Source organism: Lissotriton helveticus, chromosome 9 (genome assembly GCF_964261635.1).
Source record: "Lissotriton helveticus chromosome 9, aLisHel1.1, whole genome shotgun sequence".
Lineage (NCBI taxonomy): Eukaryota > Metazoa > Chordata > Amphibia > Caudata > Salamandridae > Lissotriton > Lissotriton helveticus.
In genome coordinates, this window is record NC_136070.1 from 151,546,934 (window position 1) to 151,560,611 (window position 13,678).

The 13,678-nt window shown below is 45.1% G+C and overlaps 1 protein-coding gene across 2 annotated transcripts in view; it reads left to right on the forward strand.

Moving 5' to 3' along the window:
• FANCM (FA complementation group M) overlaps window positions 1-13,678 on the forward strand; it is an 837,191-nt gene that overhangs the window by 389,357 nt on the left and 434,156 nt on the right. For both annotated transcript variants that reach the window (XM_078659682.1, XM_078659683.1), the window contains exon 8: window positions 9,806-9,904. In XM_078659682.1, the coding sequence (XP_078515808.1) occupies window positions 9,806-9,904 (99 nt within the window). The remainder of the gene's footprint in view (window positions 1-9,805; window positions 9,905-13,678) is intronic.

The window sequence follows — 13,678 nt, forward strand, 5'->3', positions numbered from 1 at the left end:
GGGGAGGCTCTCTCTCTGATTGTTAAGAAGAAGAAAGAACGGCAGGCTGAAATTGAAAAGGCGGAGGAGGAAGTGATAAGGCTGGAAAGGGAGGTGTCCCGGGCGGTGTCCCCAGAGGGTCTCCACCGGTTAAAACTGAGACAAGATGAGTTTAATGGCCTCGCAAGAGATAGGGCTAGGGTGCAGAACGGAGAGATTCAGAGCAGACTGTATGAGCATGGATATAAGGCAGGAAAATTGATTGCTTGGCTTGAGAGCAGGGAATGGGCGTCACAGCTAGTGCCGGAATTACAAGGGGAAAATGCCGAAAATGATAACGGACCCACAAGCCATCGCCGATAGATTCACAGGTTACTATAGCGAAGTATATAGTTTGGCGGGGGTATATACGGAAGCGGATAATGGTGCGATGGTTAAAGACATTCAATTGCCCACGCTATCGGATGAAAATCGGGACTATCTGGAGTCACCGCTCACTGACGATGAGGTGGCGCAGGCTGTTAGGGGAGTGTGCTCCGGGAAGGCCTCCGGGCCGAATGGCATCCCCATAGAATTATATAAATTAAGATCTAATAGAATCGCTCCATTTCTCCGCTCCATGTTCGAGGAAAGCAAAGATAGGGGGCAACTTCCATATGACCAGCGTGTTGCCAACATAGTAGTCATCCATAAGGAGGGTAAGCCCAGGGCATGTAGTTCCTCATATAGATCTATCTCGTTGCTGAACGTAGAGCCTAAGGTCCTGGCGATGCTGCTGGCAACGAGACTGGCCAAAGTCATTACTTCCTTGATACACCCGGACCAATCGGGTTTTATGCCGCGCCGGAATACGGCCCTCAATCTGCGTCGGCTGCATGGGGTTCTGGGCAGGGTCCCAACGATTCAGGAACCAGCGGTGCTGGTATCCTTAGACGCCACCATGGCCTTTGATAGATTCGAATGTCCCTAACTTTTTGCGGTGTTGGCGAAACTGGGGTTTGGCCCAGAATTCACGGGCTGGATACGCCTCCTATACTCTGCTCCAATGGCCAGAGTAGTTGTAAATTATCGTATGTCTCCTTACTTTTGTCTGGGCAGGGGCACCCGACAGGGCTGTCCCCAGTCGCTGCTTCTCTTTGCTCTCGCCTTGGAGCCGTTGGCGGCCTGGGTCCGGCAGGACCAATCGATACGCAGCATGAGATGGACGCTGGAATGGAAGGATAAAATCTCACTATATGCCGACGATATTCTCCTTCACCTTACCAACCCGAAGGGATCCTTGACTTATTTTTTGGATGCGTTTGCTATATATGGGAGGTACTCTGGCTTTGCGATAAATTGGTGCAAATCGGTACTCCTTTTCCTTATTGGTGACCTACCGGTCGCCCCAGTCGCCTGCCCGATACAGATTGCTCCGGTGGGATTCAAAAACCTTGGTATCTATATCCAGCTTGACCCTAGGCTCCGATATTCTAGTAACCTGTGTCCCCCCCTCTGATGCGCTTTAGGGGGGATGTCGCTCGCTGGAAGGCGCTCCCGCTCTCCCTTTTAGGAAGAGCGGTGCTTTTTAAAATGATGGCTCTGCCCCGGTTTCTGTATGCTCTCCAGAATGCGATGGATCCGGTTCCCGCGTCCTACTTTAGGTAAATAGAGGCACTCCAGAGGCAGCTTCTCTGGGATGGCCGGCCCACATGGCTTTCTCCAAGCTTACCCTTCCCTGGTACGATGGGGGGATAGCATTGCTGGACCTGAGGAAATACTATTGGGCTTCCCAGTTGACGGCGGTGAACCACGGAATATATGGGCCCCCAGAAGACCCTGGTTACGGTATGGACCGCTGGCAATTGCCGGGGGGTGACTACACTAGAGCGCTCTATGCGGGGATCCACAGGTTTCCGCTTACAGGACCTACAGTTATGCCGTCCAGTTGTGGCATGCGGCAAACTGGCATCTTAAGTGGGAGGGGAAGCTCACGCTCGCCACCCCGATGTGGAGTTCAGAGAGGTTGGGAAGTCTGTGGAAGTCTAAAGGCTTTGATAAGTGGGATCTTATAGGGATCACACACAAAGGATGTCTGGGGGGAGGGAACAATTCACACTTTTGATTCTCTCAAGCAACAGTATCAACTGAACGACTGTGAGTATTTCCGATACCTTCAGATCAGACATGCAATACTCACCCACATTCCCACTGATGTGTCACTCCCCGATGCTTCTCCCCTTGAGAACCGGGTGTTGGACGGGCATCTTCCCGAGAAAACTATTTCTTTAATATATAAAAAGCTCATGAATAACATGGAGGATCCACTGGTACTTCTTAGACGGCATTGGAATGAGGATGGGTTGGAGCTACACGATGAGGACTGGTGGGAGGCGATCTCCTCACCGCGGGTAGTGGCAATTCAGATGAGGCTCAGATTGGTGCAGTTAAAGATTTTGCATAGGTCTTATATTACGGTGCCTTGTTTGATCCGTATGGGCCGCTCGGAGGGCGGAGAATGCAAGAGAGTTGTGGGGAACTGGGGATGTTCGCTCATACTCTGTGGCATTGTACTAGCGTGCAAACATACTGTGGAAAGTTCCAAGAAGCGCTTCGGCAGTTCTGGGGATAGAGTTGCAACTGAACGTCTGGGAGCCCACAGACCTAAATGAGTATCTGAAACAATGGGCAACGTTGGCGTTCATGATAGCTAAGCGCAATTTTGCCCACTGTGGCGAGCCAGCCAGCCTCCCCGGATTGAGAAATGGAAGGAAGATTTGGACTGGTGTATGTTCAGGGAAAGGTCGGTTTACGTTGCATGGGGATGTCCTAAGAAGTGGGGGAGGCTTGGAATCACTACAGGGGAGATGTCTGTGCTCCTCCGGTGTGTCTAAATGAAGTGGATGTGCGTGTCCCCTTGATCCCCCTGATTGTCTATACTGTACAATATCTTAATATATAGAATGTCACCGAGGAATTCTAGAAGATCCGTAAATGTCACCTGATGTGTTTTATTGTTGAATTGTTTATTGAAAAGAAATTAAACACAAAAAAAAGGGGAAAAAAGGTAAAACATTTCAACTTGGCAATGTTCAAGCATGAGTAAATGTAGTAACCCTTTGTCTCCATCAGGTACTACTTGTATGCTGCCACCATCACAGCTGAACTTAGACTGCCTGGCCTTGATTTCCAGCTTTTTTAGATTTAGTTCATGAGCCGGAAGTATTATCTTTGGAAGTAGTTTCTTCTCTGCTAAGAATCTGTCAGCCTTTTTTCGTAAGCCTCTATCTTTAACTTAAACATCTGTAGTTTGAATTTTCTCTCCCCTTTCCTCTCCCTCAGGTCCTCTGGTGTAAGGCCACGGGAGGAAACACTGCTTTCTGCTCTTTCAGTGAGCGTAAATTTAGGGGTGTCCCCCTTCAACTGCTGCGGGTGATTCCTCAGAAGAGGCCTTCTCAGGCTCCCCATTCCATCACTCTACTTGGAGCTGGCTTCTGCCCAAGCCCTCCGCACCTTGCTCACCATCTGGTAGCTTGACACAGAGCAACCAAGCTTAACTTAAGAGTCAATATGTAAAGTATTTGCGCACAGATTAATTAAAGTATATGAATTTGGGTGCAGGAGTATTTGGGAGGAAAATCTGAAGGCGGTTTCCCAGCTTGCTTAGTTGGATTTAAGGCTGTTGAAATATCTGTGTCAATCTTCGTTTGAGATCTGGTTAAGACTGCTACTCGAACAGTCTAAATTGCAGCCTTTGCTGGTAGGTCAGTTGCACAGTTCCCTATGGCGGGAATGCCGTCACGCTGATGGGCCAAATTATGCCCTACACGGTCAATGGAATCTTGTCTTGTAAGACTGCTACCTTTCCCCAAAGCTGTTTATTCTTTGTAGGTCTTCCCTTTGAATAATTGAATCCAATTAACCGCCAATGCTGCAAATCTACTAAAACTAACGCTTCCCTAAAATCCTTCTTGGGAATAATCCATATTTTTTAAGTGTGAACATATCACCCCTTATGGTTTCACGGCGCTGGGGATTTCAGGGAGATTAAGTGAGATATTGCCCAGAGTCACATGATGCTGAGCTGCTGCCGGGGATTGAACCTTGAGCCCCGCACTCTGTAGACAGACGCTCTGGTCACTGCTCCGCACCCCTCCCTCTTGATATTGCTTAGGCTGATAGAGGATACTGTAGAAAAAATCCTCATTAATGTAATTACTAGGTCCACAGCTGGTGCATGACCACGCTTGTTTTGCACCTGTCAAGGTATGTCTGGGAGGACTGCCAATGAAGGCGTACCATGCGTACTAGGGTAAATTCATGCAAAGATGCTCCCCCAGGTGTTACACTCTTCTACGAGAGACACATAGTCAATATTCTGTGTTTATTTTGGGGGGTGGTAGTGTATGAATAAACTGCTTATAACTGATTGGTCTTGCGAGTAATCCAGAAAGCAATTTTATTACGCTTCGTGGTTGCTTTACTGTGACAGCGTTAATAGTCTGTGGACTAATAGTTCGTATTTGTGCGAGAGTGGCAGGTCTGGCGCTCAAAGTATGTTGTACAAACTGGATAAAAAAGGGGGTGCTGATGGACGGAGCATCTGAACCAATCAAACACTCACACCCAGTCAAAAGATCCGGGTTTGATCCATCACCGTTCTTTAGCCCACTCTGCCACCCCAGTTCAGACATGGCTAAATGCAAATCAGTCTGACCCTGTGCCTCATGGGAACAGTCCAGCCCGAACTGCCAAGCCATGCCTTCCCTGGACCGGAAACAAGCTTCCGAGGACCGGTTTCTGGCATTCCGGCCGTCTTCAGCCCGGCTTGCTTGAATCCAGTGGCAAAGTGAGCAAGGGACTCACGTCTGAGCATACCCTGCCACACTTATGGCGGCCAAAGCGGTACAAAAGGGGGTGGTGATGGACGGAGCATCTGAACCAATCAAACACTCACACCCAGTCAAAAGATCTGGGTTTGATCCATCACCGTTCTTTAGCCCACTCTGCCACCCCAGTTCAGACCTGGCTATATGCAAATCAGTCTGACCCTGTGCCTCATGGGAGCAGTCCAGCCCGAACTGCCAAGCCATGCCTTCCCTGGACCGGAAACAAGCTTCCGAGGACTGGTTTCTGGCATTCCAGCCGTCTTCAGCCCGGCTTGCTTGAAACCAGTGGCAAAGTGAGCAAGGGACTCACGTCTGAGCATACCCTGCCTCACTTATGGCGGCCAAAGCGGTACAAAAGGGGGTGGTGATGGACGCATCATCTGAACCAATCAAACACTCACACCCAGTCAAAAGATCTGGGTTTGATCCATCACCGTTCTTTAGCCCACTCTGCCACCCCAGTTCAATCAAGGCTATATGCAAATCAGTCTGACCCTGTGCCTCATGGGAACAGTCCAGCCCGAACTGCCAAGCCATGCCTTCCCTGGACCGGAAACAAGCTTCCGAGGACCGGTTTCTGGCATTCTGGATGGATTTAGGCCCAGATCCTTGTACTGGGGTGAATGTATGACATTGTTCTACATTCTGTCCATCAACTGTGTTTTTTGCAATTTTCATCCCGAGTGGGCTGGGTATGCTCAGACGTTAGTCCCAGGCTCTCCACACCACTGGAGTCAAGCTATCCAGGCTGATGAAGGCTGATAGCCAGAAACCGCTCCTTGGATGCTTGATTCCGGTCTGGAAAAGACATGGCTTGGTAGTTCGGACTGGACTGTTCCCATGAGGCACAGGGTCAGAGCTGATTTGCATATAGCCAGTGTCTAACCCAGGGTGGTGTGGAGTGCAAAAAAACGATGGATTTAGGCCCAGATCCTTGTACTGGGGTGAATGTATGACATTGTACTACATTCTGTCCATCAACTGTGTGTTTTGTACAAACTGGATAAGCCTCCTGTATAAGACAACTGTGTAATTTAACACCCCTAGCGCCTCAGCTTGTTTTAAATTGTCAGGGCATGGAATGGGAGTTTAGCCAGCCAAAACTGGCCATGTAACCCTTTCATTGTTCAGAGGCCCCAAACTGACATTTCTGTGCGTATGTGGCAATTGACCACCAGACCAATTTTTATGTTCTTTGTAAGATAAAGGGGTTTCCAAGTCTTGGTAAGCCATATAGTTTACCGGCTGATCTACTGCTGTATATTCTTGAAACTGCCCTGATGTATCATCAATAGGCTCGATCTCCACCCATGGGAAAATTATCTCAAAGGCATACGCTGGATGTGTCGCTTTTCCAAAAGTAACTGCCCCCCTCAACGGAGACACCTCGAGCTTTGAGATGCTGAGTGACTGTTTCCCTGCTATTGACCCTTATCACAATAGGTGCCCCATGATGAATGGATTAAATTTAAAATTGGAATCAAAGAATTAGAAAATCCACAGAATGGGGAATAACCTTTTATGTATTAAGCTTGACAAACCTACAGAAATAGGTGCTCCCTTATTCCCTGTAGTAGGTAACCATGATTACTACGGATGTCTCCGTAATGATGTAATATTGGTTCCTGTGCTTGTGTGAATAGTGAAAAAACGACTCCAGACATAATCTCAAAATACCTTTTCCACTTTTGGTGCCAACTGTTGCGTAAGCTACGACTTTGGCATAACTATACAAGGAATGCTTTCCCACCAATGGGTGAAACGAATGAATTTGGGTCAGTTCACTAGTGATAAACGTGAAAGGTTATTGTAGCCCCACTAGACACTATTCAATGTGTAATTGACATAATAGTATTGCTTTTGGGTTACTAACATTTCCGTAAATGGATCAGGGGCACCATGGAAACAGCAACAAACCTTATTTTGTTATTAACAGTATCATATACACTGTGCCAAGAAGAATGAACACTTAAGTTATGAATGATTTGTTTCTCATACCTCTAAAATAACTACAAATATTAATTTTTTTAAACAGCAAGAATGCATGTTATAAATAACTTGAATAAAATGAACATTTCTAGCATGTTTTTAAATGCCATCTAAAACCGAACGGAAGCAACAAAGGAGTGTGTCATAGCAAATGAAAGTAGAACAAGCATGAAGAAAGTCACAGTGAAGACCTACTGTGAAGAAAACCTGCTAGGTTTCTAAAAAAAGCCCTCACTCACCAACCTAGTTGGTGACGTGCTTCATCATTGGGCCCCACCAGAAGTGGCCGAATGCCACCCTAGTGTGCTGCGACGCCAGTTTACTGCGGAGCTGGTTATTGGTGATCAGGTTACCTTGTTGACAGCGAAGGCTGTCTCTATAAGCAGAGGCTTGAAGACCCTGCTCCCTGAGAAGGGTCAGCACACACTGCAGTAGCAGTAGATTGTTCTTTCTCCAGGACTCTGCTTTATAACCTTCAGGTGGGATGTAGTATCTGTGAAGTGTGCTGGTAGTAGGTGAGACCGTCTCTGGCAGAACCTCAGGCGATAATCTGGGTGAAGGACCTTCCCTGATGAGTGGCATAGTGGCAATCTTTATATAAAAATTCTTATCAGAAATTGGAATTTCTGACATAGGTTTAGGAATGTCTGACATAGAGCATCAAGGTGTGCGGTCAGACTTTTCCATTGGAACATATAGGGTGAAGGACGTCACTTCAGGCTGCAATATTTTAGTTATATGTCTGTATGTGTTCTTATTTAACTGTGACATGAAGAAGAATAGACATTTGACCCAGACACATGTCACATCGTGTGTTACCTATGTCATCAATCGGATAGCTTGATGCTTTCAGAGTTTTTAGAAAGATACAGTCAGACGTCATCTGCTTCTAATAGCAGACATGAGAATGATTCTGCTCATATTAGTTCAAGTTGGTTACTTCCATTGTTTGAGTGAGAAGATGGTGACCTACCTTGATCAAGATTGAGTTGGACCTACATAATACGGAGTCTGTTCTTAGGGGCTTTAGATCAGTACAAGGTGTTGCCCCGTTTCATATCTGAGTGTACAACAGCTTGTTGAGGTTGAACTCTGGTTTACACTGTTGAAAGGAATTTATTTCATTTCTTGCAAACATATCCCACAGATATGGGTATACCTCCTCCCTTCACATCTGGAATGCCCGGATCTGTAGCGGCAGCTGAAATCTGGGATGAGACGAAGAAGCGTGAATGGCGAGAGGTGTGCAGTCAGCCTTAATTGGCTAGTTATGAAGTCCTGTATCCTCCTCAGGATACCTGCAGTGGTGCTGGTGTAAACATTGTTGGGTCTTGGATATGACCTAACTATAGCCAATCTCCTAGAGATTTACCTGCTATAAGTTGGTCCATGAATACCTATTTTGTGTTTGTTTCGCGGCCTGTCCATGCTTGGAGCACCTGCATGTGTACAACTCATTTGTCCCTTGTGGCCATGATACATTTCTTGGGCATGCTTGTCCATTTGCCAAGATCACACATTGATCCAACATAACAGTATGCCCGACGCTTGTTCCTCCTCTCAATTTTCCTTCACCACACTTCTCCCTTAGGGCCTCCCTTTGTCTCTCAAGCGGAGCACAGTGCCCTTAGTTTGCTCAGTCAGGTCATCAACATGTTGAGTCAGTCCGCACAGCAGCCAGGCCTCCACCTCTCTAATGACGACTGTTTGCCAGAGCTCCCCACACCCTTCAAACTTTCTGATCTGCCTCGTCCACCATGTTGCATTCATCCGCACCGTGCAGTTCTTTCAGCAGTCGGTGTCTCGCTTCTTGGTTGCTGCCCAGTTCTTCAGAGACCAGTGCTTGATTTGTAAAATATGTACCAGGTGCCAGAGCTTAAGTTTTCGCTCAGAAGACCCACAGCAGGCTGTACCCAATACAAAGGCTACATAGAGCTTATTCCACCTATTGCCTCTTTATTCCGCCACTGGTCACTCAGTGCATCTTTGTCACTCTTCCAGGTTCTTTTTCATCCTTGCTTTCTGTATTTGTCAACGTGTTTCGTCTTTCATTTCCGCCTTCTTTTGTGTTTTTTTCTGCCCTGCTCTGGATCAAAGTCTGTTGAGGAAAAATAAATGCTGGTCCCAAAAATGAGTGCAGGTGGGCCCGCCTAAAACTACTGGCTCAAATTAAGCACTGCAGAGACTGCCATCCACCAATGGGATCTGACGGGAAAGCCTTCCGAGCGATGTCTGCTCATGGAAACTCTGCAGTTCTGCTCCTGGAAACTCTGCAGTTCTGCTCCTACTTGAACACCATCTTGGCTCCTCCCCCGGACACTACTTTTAAAGAGTTGTACTTGGTGTACCAATAGTTGTACAGTTCGCTCCATATTTTTCTGGGTCAAACACTGAGAAGGCACATTCTGGGTCGTACCCTGAGATGATCTAATAATTTCACTCTTACCTAAAGGACAGAATCGGAGATCTGTCCATGGCAGTTCTGGCTCTTGCTCGGTGGAATTCTCTGCCTAATGTTCTTAGACATATCCCAGAGTAACTGAGTATTCAGTTTTAAGAGTTTCGATCCTGTTACTACTAAGAGGCCGTTTGGTAGTAGTGTGGTTTATAAAACTCCATTAACAGAGCATACGCATGCCACTTATATTGGTTTGTCAATACTTATTGCAATTTAGCTGTTTTGTTGGTAAGCTCGTCAATGGATTGATATTTGTGCGTCCCCGCCACCCAGAGAATTTGTTGTTTAGTACATTTGGCTGTGAGTTGCTGTGTATAGGCCCAGATGTCTGCTATAACGTACCCACAAAGATAAGTTCACTTTAGTTAATTTTGAAGTATGTAAACTGTAGAGATGCGAATTAAAATTTAGAATATAAAAAAATTGTAAGAAAATAACTTACTTGAACTTATAAAGTTATCTAGGGTGATAGCGGATGTCTAATATATTGTCTGCCATCATGCAATTGCAGGGCCTGGACCGCAACCGCCTTTTATTTATAGCCATCCAAAGTTAAAGAAGTTGGAAGAAGTTGTGCTGCAGCATTTCAAGTCCTGGAAGAGGAGTGAAGGTAGGTTTCAGCGGACACCTGACCACCTGTGCTGGTCTTCGCTTGCACTTGTTCCATAGTACTGAATGGCCGTTCATGTTGTAGATGGTATTCCTTTTCAATGGTCGTGCCGGCTTTGATACAACAACTAAGTATTGCATTGTCTTGATTGCTTATTACTTGTAATGCGCAACAAATGCCCAGACCCAGCGTCCAGTAAGACGTACATAAATCATGTAATTACCAAGTTGGCAGCAATTAGAAATACAAAGTAAAATTAAATGATGGACACACATAGTAAAAGCAAAATTCAGAGATGAACAGAAAATTAATGCAATTCAGGTATACGGATATAAGAGAAACGAAGTTCTGTTCATCATACTGGTAAAGTTGTCCCAGAGGAGCAGTATGCAAAGAGGGGGCTACGCTAACAGCAGACAGTGTGCCAGACAGAAGCACCCCATTTACACATTTATTTTTAAATCTACAACTATTAAATGTTGTATGAAGTGATGACCAAATGATCGAGCACTAAGGGAAGCATAACAGCGATGACCATTCTTGTTTGAGACATGGGTAATTTGTTTTCCAAAAGCCTCTCGCTCTTACTGATGGAAATTGTAAAAAATGAAAAACGCATTACATTGTGACCGCAAAATGAAGGTAATTACTTTGCACATCCCTGTTGAGGCTGTTTTAATGGTTTTAAAGCTTGGTAAAAAGATATTTCTGTATATGCTGGACTTTTCGGCCGATCGTATATTCGTATTATTACTTCCCACCTTGCCACTAAGCAAGTAATTTATTATGCATGATTAATTAAAACCGTTGCATTCAGAGCATTACAGGTTGATATCTAAAAAAGTCACATTAAATAAACAATTAAAGTGAGTATAAGATTAAAAACAACCTTGCATTGGTACTAAAAGACATAAAATTGTTCCGATTGAAGTAGCACTTCTGAGACAGGATAGCAGGCCTTTCTGAGATCATTATATGTACTGCGTAATGTTAAAACTGGTGGAGATGGCCAGTTCAGAGTCTGTTATAGTCTCGGTTGGCCTCTGCTGTTGGCAGCAAATAATTTTCAGTCTCTGAGTTATCAGGTCAAAGAATTTTGTAAGGCGACAGTTTAGCTGCAATACAGAAGGATTAAAACACAGCATCACTGCCTGTCTGCAGGACCTTACTCCATGCTGCTTAAATAGTGGTTTTAACAGACTTTTCTGTATGTTGTCCAGCTTCTTGCATATGCATATAATGTGAATCAAGGTCTCAGGGTCTTTCACACAAAAACGGCACAAGTAATCGGTCCCTCTTCTTTCCCACGGTGGCATGAACGGGTTGATCGGGCCGACTCCCAGCCGTAGTTTTAAAAATGTTTCTTTGGTCTCGAGCTTGGATCCGTCCTTGAGGTAGGGCTGAGGTTTTAGGACATCGTAGTTGTTAAGTACAACCTTGCCACTAGGTCTATATTCTTTTCTTTTCAGACCGACTTTACTATACCAGTCTATTGTGAAAACATGAGTGCATTTATTTGCTGCCACTTAAATTTCGTTCCTGATGTCTGCAGTGAGGGCAAGCCAGTTATTACATAGTTCTGAAAATATGTAATGGCAATTGTTTCCCACCGTCCTCAGACGAACTGTTCAGCTAAGACTGAGTGTCGTCACTTTTTATGCAACAGATATTAACTTACACAATTCTTGTTTATTGTGGCAGCTGGGTTTCCGCGATGTTTTCGTTTTTAGGAGCCATATGAACCGTCAAAGCTTAGCAAGTGATTAAACCGAATTCTAGTGCCATGTAATCTAGAGTTTGCTGGGTGCCCTGAAGAGCAGCACACTGAGTACAAGGCGAATAACATTCAGCGCTGAACAGCTCCCAGCCGGGGCTTCAGGTACAGCCTGTTCTTAATATGGGTGGGACTCCCAAATAAAACCATGTCATCTCCATATTGCTGGTTGCTGATCATTGAGACCCCATGCACTCTTGTCAACAATGGAATTAACAAACAATCCACGGAGCCGAACTCTGTAAATCCGTCTTTTCTCTCAGCAGATTCTTGGAGGATTCAGTTATAACTAGGGCTCCCGGTTTTATGGGTTTTGATTTTTTTTTTGTTGCCATTTCAGTCTGTATTCATCCATATTTATTTTTTGCTAATTTTATCTGTATTTATCCATATTTATTTTGGGTTTTGTATAAAAATTCAGCTGAAATTAGTATATTTCCACATATATTTAACCGATAAATATGCACTCATGCTTGAATGTCTGCCAGGTTTCAGTGCTGTGAACACCTGCAGAAAATAAATTAGTGTATTTATATGAAAATATACAAATTTCAGTATCAACCTTGTGCAAATCTACTGCTGTTGAAGCTTCTTTACTAAAATTCCTTTATTTTTTAACCCCCTTATCTATTGATCTACCCATCTATTGGCTTGGCAGTCTTGGCAGACAGTATTTAGAGTTACTCAAACAGCAACCCAATTTCCGTTTTTATCCACATTTAAAAATAAATACAGGCAAGAAAATGAAAGTTTTCTGTCTGTATTTTCTGTAAAAATGAGTAAATACGGAAAACAGGGAGCCTTAGTTGTAACACATTTCACGAGTCCTCTGTTCCAGAGAGGCTGAGGTCCTCCTGCGACAAGCTACGTTTTCTGATAGAGACTTCTAATCGCAGATTCTTCACCTTGAGACTGTCCCGAAGCCCAAACTGGATCGGGAAACTCTTGTAATAGCTTATGCGCAGCGGCAGGTGGCGCCATTGGCACCTTCACAGCTTTGTTCCACATCTGTACAGGGCACAGAGCCACATAGAGGCTCCATCCCTTTATACTGACTTCAGTTCCTCTTTTACTGTTCCTTTCAACACATATGCAGGGCTTCCTTCCTATTTTGTTTTTAAACAGAAGTTTTGTTTTACACAACCTGTGGCAGTGTGCTGGGTTTTTGCCCCCCGAAGACCACAAGCTTAAAACTTACACAGGTCACAAATTGATGTCTGTAACAGATCCACACAATTTTTTCCTGTGATGACTCGGCTACACAACTCTAAAACTTAAATCAAATGCTACCTGATGGCCCCTGGAGTAACTTACAATGCTGAACAGAAGAAATCAAGGTGGAAATCGATTAATATCTACCTCTTCAGGTAAGTCAACGGCAAAGATCTATGTTCAGATGCTCCTGCCCAGGGAGAAACCACACAGTTGATGTTTGCTGAATCAGATTCTGTCTTTGTCTTCCTTTGTGGTTCCGGTGGCATCTCTGACGCTAGTGCGTGCCAATTTGCCAGACCTGTCTTTGACTCTGCAGCAATTACCAGCCTCTAGGGAGGCCATGGTGCAAATCATGAACTTTACTCCTTCTCCTCTCTCGTATGCACTCCAGCTACTATTCAAACTTCTGCCAGCAGGCTTTCCCCATGTGCAATGAGACCCTGCGTGCAATCCACCTGCTCTAGCACCAGGCGGTGCCTTAACTCGTCTTCACAGGTCTCCTCTGATGATGATAAACTGGTGCAGTTGTCATCTCCAGTGAGGATGTCTGTTATGGGTCCAGTTTTGGCGCCAGCTTGGAGTTTGGCCCATGTCACACTCCACCACCACAAAGAAAGTTTTCTCATTTGCTGTTTGGCATTTTAATAATTGAATGCTTCTTGACGGCTGTTTCCACATATGGTGCATGATGGTTTGCCCATGCTGCTTTAGGACCTTTGTAACTCCTTTTCTCAAACAGTTCAGGATGGCCAGGCAGATCTTGCACTCTGATCCAGACACCTTTA